This window comes from Pinus tabuliformis, chromosome 4_1 (genome assembly GCF_031772625.1).
Source record: "Pinus tabuliformis cultivar Carrire ecotype Pingquan chromosome 4_1, CPIR1, whole genome shotgun sequence".
NCBI lineage: Eukaryota > Viridiplantae > Streptophyta > Pinopsida > Pinales > Pinaceae > Pinus > Pinus tabuliformis.
This window is the reverse complement of record NC_142303.1, coordinates 570663749-570676653: the sequence shown is the minus strand read 5'-3', so window position 1 is coordinate 570676653 and position 12905 is coordinate 570663749. Positions and strand designations below refer to the sequence as shown.

General features: G+C 39.4%; 1 protein-coding gene across 1 annotated transcript; it reads right to left on the bottom strand.

The window, feature by feature from the left end:
* Positions 1-963: 963 nt before the first annotated feature.
* On the bottom strand, positions 964-1461 carry LOC149177181 (uncharacterized). The gene has a single exon (XM_089421688.1). It carries the CDS (start codon positions 1459-1461, stop codon positions 964-966), a length of 498 nt encoding a protein of 165 aa, XP_089277814.1.
* Positions 1462-12905: the final 11444 nt, after the last annotated feature.

Genomic DNA, 12905 nt, shown 5'->3' with positions numbered 1-12905 from the left:
ATCAAAGGTGCAGTCCAAGGGTTGGAGATGCACCCATTGATTAATAATGCTAATCAAGTTGCTTGAGATCCCAAATTTTTTTAGAGCTGCTGTTAGGAAGGAGTGGTCCACACGGTCGAAGGCATTGGCCATATCCAGCTTGATTATCATTCCTCGTTCCCCTCTGTTGTTACTGCTGTGGATGGCTTCTTGTATGAGGATGACATTATCTGTAATTTGCTGCTTGGAACGAAACCCCTTGATTTTCAGATATTAAAAGAGGAAGGACTTTTTTGAGTCTATTGCAAGGATTTTTGTTATAATCTATAAGAGACATTGCATAAAGAAATGGGGCGAAACCTGTCAAACGAGAGGGGGTTTGCTTCCTTGGGGATCAGGGCAATATGTGAAGATTTGGTGTTCTCTCCCAGCTTATGATTTCTGAAGACATTCTTTATCATCCGGACAAAATCTTTTTTGATTGTTTCCCAGTGTTGTCTATAGAAGGCAACCGTGTATCCGTCTGGCCCCGGAGCCTTATCTTGCTGCATGCTAAATGTTGCAACGCGAATTTCCTCTTCAGTGATGTCTTGGTCCAGCTCTTGGTTATGTTCCTCTGATAATTTACACTCTATTTTACTGAGAAAGTCTGCGCTATCCATTTGCTGAGGTGCTGCTGAAAGGAGGGCCTTGAAGTGATTGTAGGCTGCATCTTTGATTTCTTCTTGTCCTTCACCTCTTTCCCATCGACCTCAATTTTGTCGATTTGATTGCCAGCTCTCCTGAGTTTAATGTTATAATGGAAAAATGAGGTATTCTTGTCACCGGCTTTCAGCCATAGGCAACGAGATTTCAATCTTTGTTCCTCCTCCTCTACTCGATTTTGTCGATAGAATTCCTTGTAGAGATTTTTTTCCAGCTCTAAATCTTCTTCTGAATATTGGATGGACTCTTTGTCATTATGCCACCGCTCCATCTTTGCGATCAAGTCTGTTTTTTTTTTCTTTCAGCGATCGCCGCTTCCTTTGCCCATTGCTTAATGACAACACGGAGGTGTTTTAATTTTGTTTCCCAGACAAAATGAGGCGATCCGATTACTTCCTTTTCCCACTGATTTTGTATGAGGGCACGAAAATCTTCTTGGAGGTCCCAAATTTTATTGTATTTGAAGGGGAGTGGCCCCAGATTGCGGTCTTTGACCAAGTTGAGGATCACTGGCTTATGGTCCGATGCTGAGGCGTGGATTAAGTAACTCTTAATGGACTGATAGTTCTCTGCTATTCCTTCCTGAATTAAAAACCTGTCCAGTCTCTCCTTAATATTATGAGAGCCTGATCTTTTATTGTTCCATGTATATTTGCCGTTTGACAAAGGAGTGTCGAGCAGATTGTATGACTGAATGATGGATTCTAGCTTATCCCGAGATGTGTCTGCATGAAAATTTCCCCCAAATTTTTCTTGCACATTTCTTATGACATTCATGTCGCCCCCGATGATTATTCTACTGTTTTGGATAGAAAGGAGATCTGTATCTATGGTATTCCAGCAGCTGACTTTATCCTTGTAGTGATTTGGGGCATATATGTTGTAGATGTGGAAAACTTCCTGGGTGCCTTTGTTTTTCATATTTGTTCTTATCCACCAAGTGCAGAGGTGTGACTTGATAATTTCCTAGTTATTCTTGTTCCATATTGTTCCTATCCCTCCTGATGCTCCATCTGAGCCTATTGAAAGACCTGTGAAATTTTTGAAGTGCTGTATTTGATGTTGAAAGTCCTGTTCAGTGATTTTGGTCTCCTGGATAAGGAGAAGATCTGGGTGTTCTTGATTTAACAAATCCTTTATTGCTTTCCATTTTAAGGAAGAGCCCATCCCCCTGCTATTCCAAGAGACCAGGATCATTATTTACCATTTGTTGGGTGGGATCCAGACTTCTCCTTTACCTTTTCTCCACTCCCTTTTAGCTTGCCTAAGTATGAGTCCATAGGTTGCTGTGTTCCCGTTGCCATTTCCTTTGCAGCTGTTTCATCTCTGAGTTCCTTGTTTGTCTTTCGGCCCACTTTCCTTGGGGGTCGGTGGGCTGATTGGCTTCTTTTGCTTTGTTTCTGGTGAGAATTCTTCGATGGTGGGAGGGGGGGGGGGGGGGGGGGGGGGGGGGGGGGGGGGGGGGGACGGTGGGAGGGGAGGGGGGGGCGGGGAGGGGGGGGGGGAGGGGGGGGGGGGGGGGGGGGGGGGGGGGGGGGGGGGGGGGGGGGGGGGTTCGAACGGGGAGAAGCTGCCGAGGGAGGGCGGGGGAGAAGAAGGTTCTTCGCAGACAAAGATTCAAAAGGGTTGAGGAAGAGGGAAAGCTGAGTTTGATGGGGGGGGGGGGGGGGGGGGGGGGGGGGGGAGACTAGATCCGGGGGGGGTTGTGGGTGTTTCCCTGTGTGGGAGAAGGCCTTTTACTTTTGACATGTTCCCATGAACCTATGCATTTTCCTCGGTGTTCTCTACTTCATTAGCTTTTAACTTAGTGCATCTATTTGCAAAATGGCCATACTCGTGACATACCTTGCATTTGAAGGGGAGCTGCTCGTAGTCCAGCTGCTGTATGTGCATCCATTGATCCACCTTTATCTTTATAGCTTCTGGCAGTCCTTTCCCTAGGTCTACTTCCACGCAGATCCTTGCGCATGCATGCATGTTCTTCCTTGGTTCAGATCTATCGATGTATTTTCCGACTGCATTTCCTATTGCTTTGACTGATTCGTCCCCCAGCAGTGTAGCGGCAGATGAGGGAGTCGGACCCAGACTGGGACCGCGTTTGGGATATCCATTTCCGGGTCGAAGTTCGGGGTCCATCTGTTCAGCTAAAGGCCTCTTGTATCCATGAAATAAGGTCCATTGCGGAAGATGAGGTTCTTGTCTTCTTTCGATTCAAAGAGGAATGTGTAATATCCACGTCCGCAGAATCTGATGGCGATCTTTCCTTGGATCATTGCGCTCCAGTTGCGCTCGACCCATTTTTGGACTGATCTTGGGGAGGGCCAAAGCCCGGTGAACTAGCCTACAAGGCCTCTTTCTGCCAGTGCTATTGCAGATTTCCTTGGCAGGGCAGGAGGAAGATTGACCTCCGGGATTTCATCCAGTTTTTTTATAAACTTTGTTACTGAGGGACGAGGTCTATCATCTGTAGGTTCAGAGAAAAGAGAGGCGAATATTTCTTCTTGGTTCTTAGAGAGTGGGGGAGGAGGGGCGGGCCCTGCCATTGCAGGCCCGCTAGGTCAAAGAGGAAGCAAAGCGGAGGGGAGGAGGGGGGCCCGAAGGCAGGTGCCCGAGGAAGGAGTGAAACACAGGAGGAGGCGAGGAGCAGAGCCCGGCCAGGCAGGGCCTGGGGGGCGAAGGCAAGCGCGCGCGGGATTCAAATTGCCAGAGCCACAGCCTCGTCGTCGCAAGCAGATTAGATGTTATGAAAAAGAAACAAAGGAGTTTCATCCGGCTTTCTGTTTGTTTTATTAAAAAATATCTCTTTGAATAAATTATTGTCATATCCTGTTGCCTGTTCATATTGTTGGGGCTACCTTTAGATTATATCTTTTTGATTTTGCAGACTTTAAACACATATCCAACCCATTTCCTTGTAAGCTCTACTATGCATATGATGATAAAACGTTGCATTTTCTTGGATCGGATTCTAGCTTAGTTATTTCCTCTGCTTTTGGGCATATGTAGCGTTAAGTGCATGTTAATGGAATTTGATTACTTGTTTCTTTGTGTTAAGTACATTGATAAGCAGAAAAACCTTTATCGCTTCCGAAACATCTTCACCATGCAATTTCTGGGTAGAAATGTTAGGACGTCTTACTATTTTCAATGGCATATTACCACAAGAACGCTTGAGATGAGGGATACCCAGATTACGTCTAGAAAAGATACAAATTGGTGTATTTTCAATGGCATATTACCACAAGTCTTCTTATTTTCAATAGAATATTACCACAAGAACGCTTGAGATGAGAGATACCCAGATTACCTCCAGAAAAGATACAAATTGGTGGTTCTTTCAGTGACATATCCCTAGCCAGTTTCTCAACAGTAACTTTCACCTTTTTCTCGGGAAGACTAATTTGAGAGGCTTCCATCTTTATACGAAACCACCTTCTTTCTTTTTCATGAATAGAAGATTTTGATATCATTAGGCATGGACTATCTGTTTTAACAAGTCCCAACATAAGTCGTCAAAATGGTCATATATTTTGTTCAATAGCACAATGACTGACCTGCAAAACATAAACCCCGTTTGTTAATAACATCTGGAGCATTAAAAAACACATTTTCCTTCACAATGAAGCAACATAGAAACCCTCAGAATTGAAAATATCCATTCTTACAAGTAGTGGAAAGACTGAACTGTAAGTCCCATCATAAGTCGTCAAAATGGGCATAGATTCTGTTCAATAGGACAATGCCTGACTTGCAAAACATAAAACCCGTTTGTTAATAACATCTGGAGCATTAAAAAACACATTTTCCTTCACAATGAAGCAACATATAAACCCTCAAAATTGAAAATATCCATGCTTACAAGTAGTGGAAAGACTGAACTGTAAGTCCCATCATAAGTCGTCAAAATGGCCATAGATTTTGTTCAATAGCACAATGCCTGACCTGCAAAACATAAGCCCCATTTGTTAATAACTTCTGGAGCTCCTTCTATTAGGGGATCTCCCTTCTACTAATTATTTCCAAAGCTCATATTTCATCTCAAATTCTGGGCTGTTTATATATTGTGTCATCCTTTCTTGTCTTCCTCATTGCAGTCTTTTATTATCAGGTGGAAATGTGCTTCTGAATTGGGTCTACATGGTCTTCTAGCATATGAATGGGACAATTTTATTAAGAATCTTATTCTCAATGGTCTAATCTTATCATAGGAGGATGGTTCAATTGCTTGTGCTTGGAACACCTCATTTGGGAAAATAACTTCTTGCCATGCCTATAATTCTATATCAGCATGTTCTTCCCTTCCCATGGTAAATTGGTGGTATAATAAGTTCCGGGACTGGCTTATTGCTCAAAAAATGAAATTATTCATATGGCTGGATTTAGAGAATTAGATATAAACATGGGACCCTCTATTGTGCTAAGGATTATCTAGGCCAAATATATGTATCCTCTATTCAAAGGACTTTGAATATGTCAATCACTTATTTTTTCTGTGTGATTTTTCCATGGAACTTTGGACTGCAACCCTCACGTTATTTAATATTTTGGACCTTGTTCCAATGTATCATATTGACCATTTCCTTTTCTTATGTGAGAAAAACATGGGTAATTATAAATCCTTTCCTATCTTCATCGCTTGGGGTGTCTAGAAGCTTCAGAATAAACATATCTTTGAAAGTAGAGATCTCTGACATCCTGCCTCATATTATGGGTTTCTTCTCTGTATGTCAAGCCTTTGAATCCTCCTCGTAGTCACTCCTTATGCTTCCCTCATAGTCCTCTATCTATAAATGTAGGTTTCTTTGATGATGCATATCATTTAGGTGTATGTGGAGGGGGTGCCATCAGTTTCCTCCCTAGAAATGGGTCTTATCATATTTGGTTGAATATTGGTTCAGAGTCTAATACCAAGGCAGGGGTTTTTGTAGTTTGGGCCCTTTTATATATTGAAACATCATTGAACATTATCTCCTGTCAGATTTATGGAGATTCCAAGTGTGTGATGGACTGGATAATGGAGAAGGGGAATTTTAAGGTTCTTTCCCTCAAGCACTAGATGTAACATATTTAAATTCTTAAGGGTCTCTTTCATAATCTATTATTTTAGCATATTTTGAGGGAATGTAACCGACATGCGGACTATATGTCCAAAAAATATCTACGGGTGGAGGAAGGCCACTTTTTATTTGAAGAACCAGGAGACTTACAATTATTGAGAAGGGGATATGTTCATATCCCCAGTGATCTTCAGTTGGCTCACTTCTTTTGATATGTCAAGAAATTCTATCCTTTTTGTCATCTTATGAATAAAATATTTTTGTTTGAACTGGTTATTCTTGTTTGTAACTAGGATTTTAATGTTCCATACTATCCGGGTTTTTATCTTTTTAGTAATTTTATCCATGTTCTACAAAGTTTATAGATGTTCTTTTCATGTCCATTTTTGGTCCCTGTTAGTTAATTTTGTGATGGATGTTGTTGTTGGCATTGGTGATGTCCATACCTTTGAGGTTTTTTGGGTCTTATATATGTAAATTTACTCCTCTTTCTTAATGAAAAGGATGATTTATCTTCTCTAGAAAATATTACCCTATAAAAGGGTTGGTGTTTAGGAGTTACGAGACTCAACAATTTTTCAGTTACGAGTCAGACTAACCCATATTCCTGTACTCTATTTTCCTACATGACAAAGTGATAAACAAAGGAAATGAATATTTTTTGAATATTTCCACCATTGATACAACCCATATGCAGTTCTAGGTAGGTAGAAACCATGTTTCTACCCCCAAAAGATCAACCATATGAAAAGGATGATAGAGTACATGGAGGCAAGGCTTGACCCTACCCTCCTCCTTCAGGGCTCCTGATATTTCTCAACAAAATATGGCAGTGAAAGTTTGCTACCTGTGAACAATGAATGAAACTAATATCTAGTGGTAACAAAAACCTCCAAACACGTTAGAAGGCAGTGAAGTTACATGGCTAACCTGGTCATGACAAGGGTCTCTAAGATGCGTTTGGTGTGGTGAGACCCCCACAACACGTGGAGATATTTCCTTAACAGAGGCTGATCATGATGCTAGCTTGGTTCAAGGTTCATATACCTACTCTGTTTGTTCTGCTGCTACGTATGCATATATATGCTCTTAGGTATACTACTAGGGAAAATTATCCATGCTTACAAGTAGTGGAAAGACTGAACTGTAAGTCCCATCATAAGTCATCAAAATGGCCATAGATTTTGTTCAATAGCACAATGCCTGACCTGCAAAACATAAACCCCGTTTGTTAATAACATCTGGAGCTCCTTCTATTAGGGGATCTCCCTTCTACTAATTATTTCCAAAGCTCATATTTCATCTCAAATACTGGGCTGTTTATATATTGTGTCATCCTTTCTTGTCTTCCTCATTGCAGTCTTTTATTATCAGGTGGAAATGTGCTTCTGAATTGGGTCTACATGGTCTTCTAGCATATGAATGGGACAATTTTATTAAGAATCTTATTCTCAATGGTCTAATCTTATCATAGGAGGATGGTTCAATTGCTTGTGCTTGGAACACCTCATTTGGGAAAATAACTTCTTGCCATGCCTATAATTCTATATCAGCATGTTCTTCCCTTCCCATGGTAAATTGGTGGTATAATAAGTTCCGGGACTAGCTTATTGCTCCAAAAATGAAATTATTCATATGGTTGGATTTAGAGAATTAGATATAAACACGAGACCCTCTATTGTGCAAAGGATTATCTAGGCCAAATATATGTATCCTCTATTCAAAGGACTTTGAATATGTCAATCACTTATTTTTTCTGTGTGATTTTTCCATGGAACTTTGGACTGCAACCCTCACGTTATTTAATATTTTGGACCTTGTTCCAATGTATCGTATTGACCATTTCCTTTTCTTATGTGAGAAAAACATGGGTAATTGTAAATCCTTTCCTATCTTCATCGCTTGGGGTGTCTAGAAGGTTCAGAATAAACATATCTTTGAAAGAAGAGATCTCTGACATCCTGCCTCATATTATGGGTTTCTTCTCTGTATGTCAAGCCTTTGAATCCTCCTCGTAGTCACTCCTTATGCTTCCCTCATAGTCCTCTATCTATAAATGTAGGTTTCTTTGATGATGCATATCATTTAGGTGTATGTGGAGGGGGTTCCATCAGTTTCCTCCCTAGAAATGGGTCTTACCATATTTGGTTGAATATTGGTTCAGAGTCTAATATCAAGGCAGAGGTTTCTATAGTTTGGGCCCTTTTATATATTGAAACATCATTGAACATTATCTCCTGTCAGATTTATGGAGATTCCAAGTGTGTGATGGACTGGATAATGGAGAAGGGGAATTTTAAGGTTCTTTCCCTCAAGCACTAGATGTAACATATTTAAATTCTTAAGGGTCTCTTTCATAATCTATTATTGTAGCATATTTTGAGGGAATGTAAGCAACATGCGGACTATATGTCCAAAAAATATCTACGGGTGGAGGAAGGCCACTTTTTATTTGAAGAACCAGGAGGCTTACAATTATTGAGAATGGGATATGTTCATATCCCCAGTGATCTTCAGTTGGCTCACTTCTTTAGATATGTCAAGAAATTCTATCCTTTTTGTCATCTTATGAATAAAATATTTTTGTTTGAACTGGTTATTCTTGTTTGTAACTAGGATTTTAATGTTCCATATTATCCAGGTTTTTATCTTTTTTAGTAATTTTATCCATGTTCTACAAAGTTTATAGATGTTCTTTTCATGTCCATTTTTGGTCCCTGTTAGTTAATTTTGTGATGGATGTTGTTGTTGGCATTGGTGATGTCCATACCTTTGAGGTTTTTTGGGTCTTATATATGTAAATATACTCCTCTTTCTTAATGAAAAGGATGATTTATCTTCTCTAGAAAATATTACCCTATAAAAGGGTTGGTGTTTAGGAGTTACGAGACTCAGCAATTTTTCAGTTACGAGTCAGACTAACCCATATTCCTGTACTCTGTTTTCCTACATGACAAAGTGATAAACAGAGGAAATGTTGTTTTTTTGAATATTTCCACCATTGATACAACCCATATGCAGTTCTAGGCAGGTAGAAACCATGTTTCTACCCCAAAATATCAACCATATGAAAAGGATGATCGAGTACATGGAGGCAAGGCTTGACCCTACCCTCCTCCTTCAGGGCTCCTGATATTTCTCAACAAAATATGGCAGTGAAAGTTTGCTACCTGTGAACAATGAATGAAACCAATATCTAGTGGTAACGACAACCTCCAAACACGTTAGAAGGCAGTGAAGTTACAGGGCTAACCTGGTCATGACAAGGGTCTCTAAGATGCGTTTGGTGTGGTGAGACCCCCACAACACGTGGAGATATTTCCTTAACAGAGGCTGATCATGATGCTAGCTTGGTTCAAGGTTCATATACTTACTCTGTTTGTTCTACTGCTACGTATGCATATATATGCTCTTAGGTATACTACTAGGGAAAATTATCCATGCTTACAAGTAGTGGAAAGACTGAACTGTAAGTCCCATCATAAGTCGTCAAAATGGCCATTGATTTTGTTCAATAGCACAATGCCTGACCTGCAAAACATAAACCCCGTTTGTTAATAAGATGTGGAGCTCCTTCTATTAGGGGATCTCCCTTCTACTAATTATTCCAAAGCTCATATTTCATCTCAAATTCTGGGTTGTTTATATATTGTTTCATCCTTTCTTGTCTTCCTCATTGCAGTCTTTTATTATCAGATGGAAATGTGCTTCTTATTTGGGTCTACATGGTCTTCTAGCATATGAATGGGACAATTTTATTAAGAGTCTTATTCTCAATGGTCTAATCTTATCATAGGAGGATGGTTCAATTGCTTGTGCTTGGAACACCTCATTTGGGAAAATAAATTCTTGCCATGCCTATAATTCTATATCAGCATGTTCTTCCCTTCCCATGGTAAATTAGTGGTATAATAAGTTCCGGGACTGGCTTATTGCTCCAAAAATGAAATTATTCATATGGTTGGATTTAGAGAATTAGATATAAACATGGGACACTCTATTGTGCAAAGGATTATCTAGGCCAAATATATGTATCCTCTATTCAAAGGGCTTTGAATATGTCAATCACTTATTTTTTCTGTGTGATTTTTCCATGGAACTTTGGACTGCATCCCCCACGTTATTTAATATTTTGGACCTTGTTCCAATGTATCATATTGACCATTTCCTTTTCTTATGTGAGAAAAACATGGGTAATTATAAATCCTTTCCTATCGTCATTGCTTGGGGTGTCTAGAAGGTTCAGAATAAACATATCTTTGAAAGCAGAGATCTCTGAAATCCTGCCTCATATTATGGGTTTCTTCTCTGTATGTCAAGCCTTTGAATCCTCCTCGTCGTCACTCCTTATGCTTCCCTCATAGTCCTCTATCTATAAATGTAGGTTTCTTTGACGATGCATATCATTTAGGTGTATGTGGAGGGGGTGCCATCAATTTCCTCCCTAGAAATGGGTCTTATCATATTTGGTTGAATATTGGTTCAGAGTCTAATACCAAGGCAAAGGTTTCAGTAGTTTGGGCCCTTTTATATATTGAAACATCATTGAACATTATCTCCTGTCAGATTTGTGGAGATTCCAAGTGTGTGATGGACTGGCTAATGGAGAAGGGGAATTTTAAGGTTCTTTCCCTCAAGCACTAGATGTAACATATTTAAATTCTTAAGGGTCTCTTTCATAATCTATTATTCTAGCATATTTTGAGGGAATGTAACCAACATGCGGACTATATGTCCAAAAAATATCTACGGGTGGAGGAAGGCCACTTTTTATTTGAAGAACCAGGAGGCTTACAATTATTGAGAAGGGGATATGTTCATATCTCCAGTGATCTTCAGTTGGCTCACTTCTTTTGATATGTCAAGAAATTCTATCCTTTTTGTCATCTTATGAATAAAATATTTTTGTTTGAACTGGTTATTCTTGTTTGATACTAGGATTTTAATGTTCCATATTATCCGGGTTTTTATCTTTTTTAGTAATTTTATCCATGTTCTACAAAGTTTATAGATTTTCTTTTCATGTCCATTTTTGGTCCCTGTTAGTTAATTTTGTGATGGATGTTGTTGTTGGCATTGGTGATGTCCATACCTTTGAGGTTTTTTGGGTCATATATATGTATGTACTCCTCTTTCTTAATGAAAAGGATGATATATCTTCTCTAGAAAATATTACCCTATAAAAGGGTTGGTGTTTAGGAGTTACGAGACTCAGCAAATTTTCAGTTACGAGTCAGACTAACCCATATTCCTATACTCTGTTTTCCTACATGACAAAGTGATAAACAGAGGAAATGGAGATTTTTTGAATATTTCCACCATTGATACAACCCATATGCAGTTCTAGGCAGGTAGAAACCATGTTTCTACCCCAAAAGATCAACCATATGAAAAGGATGATCGAGTACATGGAGGCAAGGCTTGACCCTACCCTCCTCCTTCAGGTCTCCTGATATTTCTCAACAAAATATGGCAGTGAAAGTTTGCTACCTATGAAAAATGAATGAAACAAATATCTAGTGGTAACAATAACCTCCAAACACGTTAGAAGGCAGTGAAGTTACAAGGCTAACCTGGTCATGACAAGGGTCTCTAAGATGCGTTTGGTGTGGTGAGACCCCCACAACACGTGGAGATATTTCCTTAACAGAGGCTGATCATGATGCTAGCTTGGTTCAAGGTTCATATACTTACTTTGTTTGTTCTGCTGCTACGTATTCATATATATGCTCTTAGGTATACTACTAGGGCAATTATCCATGCTTACAAGTAGTGGAAAGACTGAACTGTAAGTCCCATCATAAGTCGTCAAAATGGCCATAGATTTTGTTCAATAGCACAATGCCTGACCTACAAAACATAAACCCCGTTTGTTAATAACATCTGGAGCTCCTTCTATTAGGGATCTCCCTTCTACTAATTATTCCAAAGCTCATATTTCATCTCAAATTCTGGGTTGTTTATATATTGTGTCATCCTTTCTTGTCTTCCTCATTGCAGTGTTTTATTATCAGGTGGAAATGTGCTTCTGAATTGGGTCTACATGGTCTTCTAGCATATGAATGGGACAATTTTATTAAGAATCTTATTCTCAATGGTCTAATCTTATCATAGGAGGATGGTTCAATTGCTTGTGCTTGGAACACCTCATTTGGGAAAATAACTTCTTTCCATGCCTATAATTCTATATCAGCATGTTCTTGCCTTCCCATGGTAAATTGGTGGTATAATAAGTTCCGGGACTGGCTTATTGATCCAAAAATGAAATTATTCATATTCCACTTTGTGACATGCTTGCTCTCTTCATGAGCTAATTGCTGATAGTTGAGCTGGCCTTGAGCCCTGAAGAATCTAGTTTATCCTGGCTACCATTCTCAGAATGAGGGAAAGTACCCAGTGGGTTTCCTCCGGAAATTCATTATGCAGAGAAAAAAAAGGAATATCAAACCACAAATGGGACATCTGAATTCGCTATATCCAAGTGCTTACTTTGCTGTAATGAATAGCCTTTTCTAACTATGTTTATTTTCTTTCCTAACTATGCCAAGCACTATGTTACAATGTTAACTATGGCATTCTAGTATCTCCTATTTTTCATTTTCAAATACTATATCTAGCTGTTGCATTGCTGTATTCTTCTTGTGCCAAATGCTTCATCGTTGCTTCAGAAATTCAGATGGCAGTTATGGATCAAGATTTGTAGATCAAATAGTGTGTATTCCTTAATCAAGGATTCAAGCCCTGCTGTGACAAGGAGTCCATAGATTCTGACTCATTTACAATAAGGACTGCTTCGGAAGTCTGTCGTAATTAAGGGCTAATCCATACCATAATTCTGAGCCTCAATGTTTCAGCCATTGTCTCACCTAAGTGACATCAATAGCACTGCAGGCATATAGATGTAAGCTATTAAAAAATCTAAAGTTTTCTATTGAGGCAAATTTCCAGAATAATATCAAGCCAAGTGAATAACTCTAATATTGATTTTCATTACTTGCTTCAGAATTTGCTCACAGCTGTAATGGCTTTGTCCTGGTCCAAGGATGATTCAGAGATCTGAAATGGATCCATGCTTGAAATTAGGTTCATAACTAAGGCTGAAAATATATCCCTTGGTCCTTGAAATAATCCAGTATGACAATAGCTAATGAATGCCCTTCAATT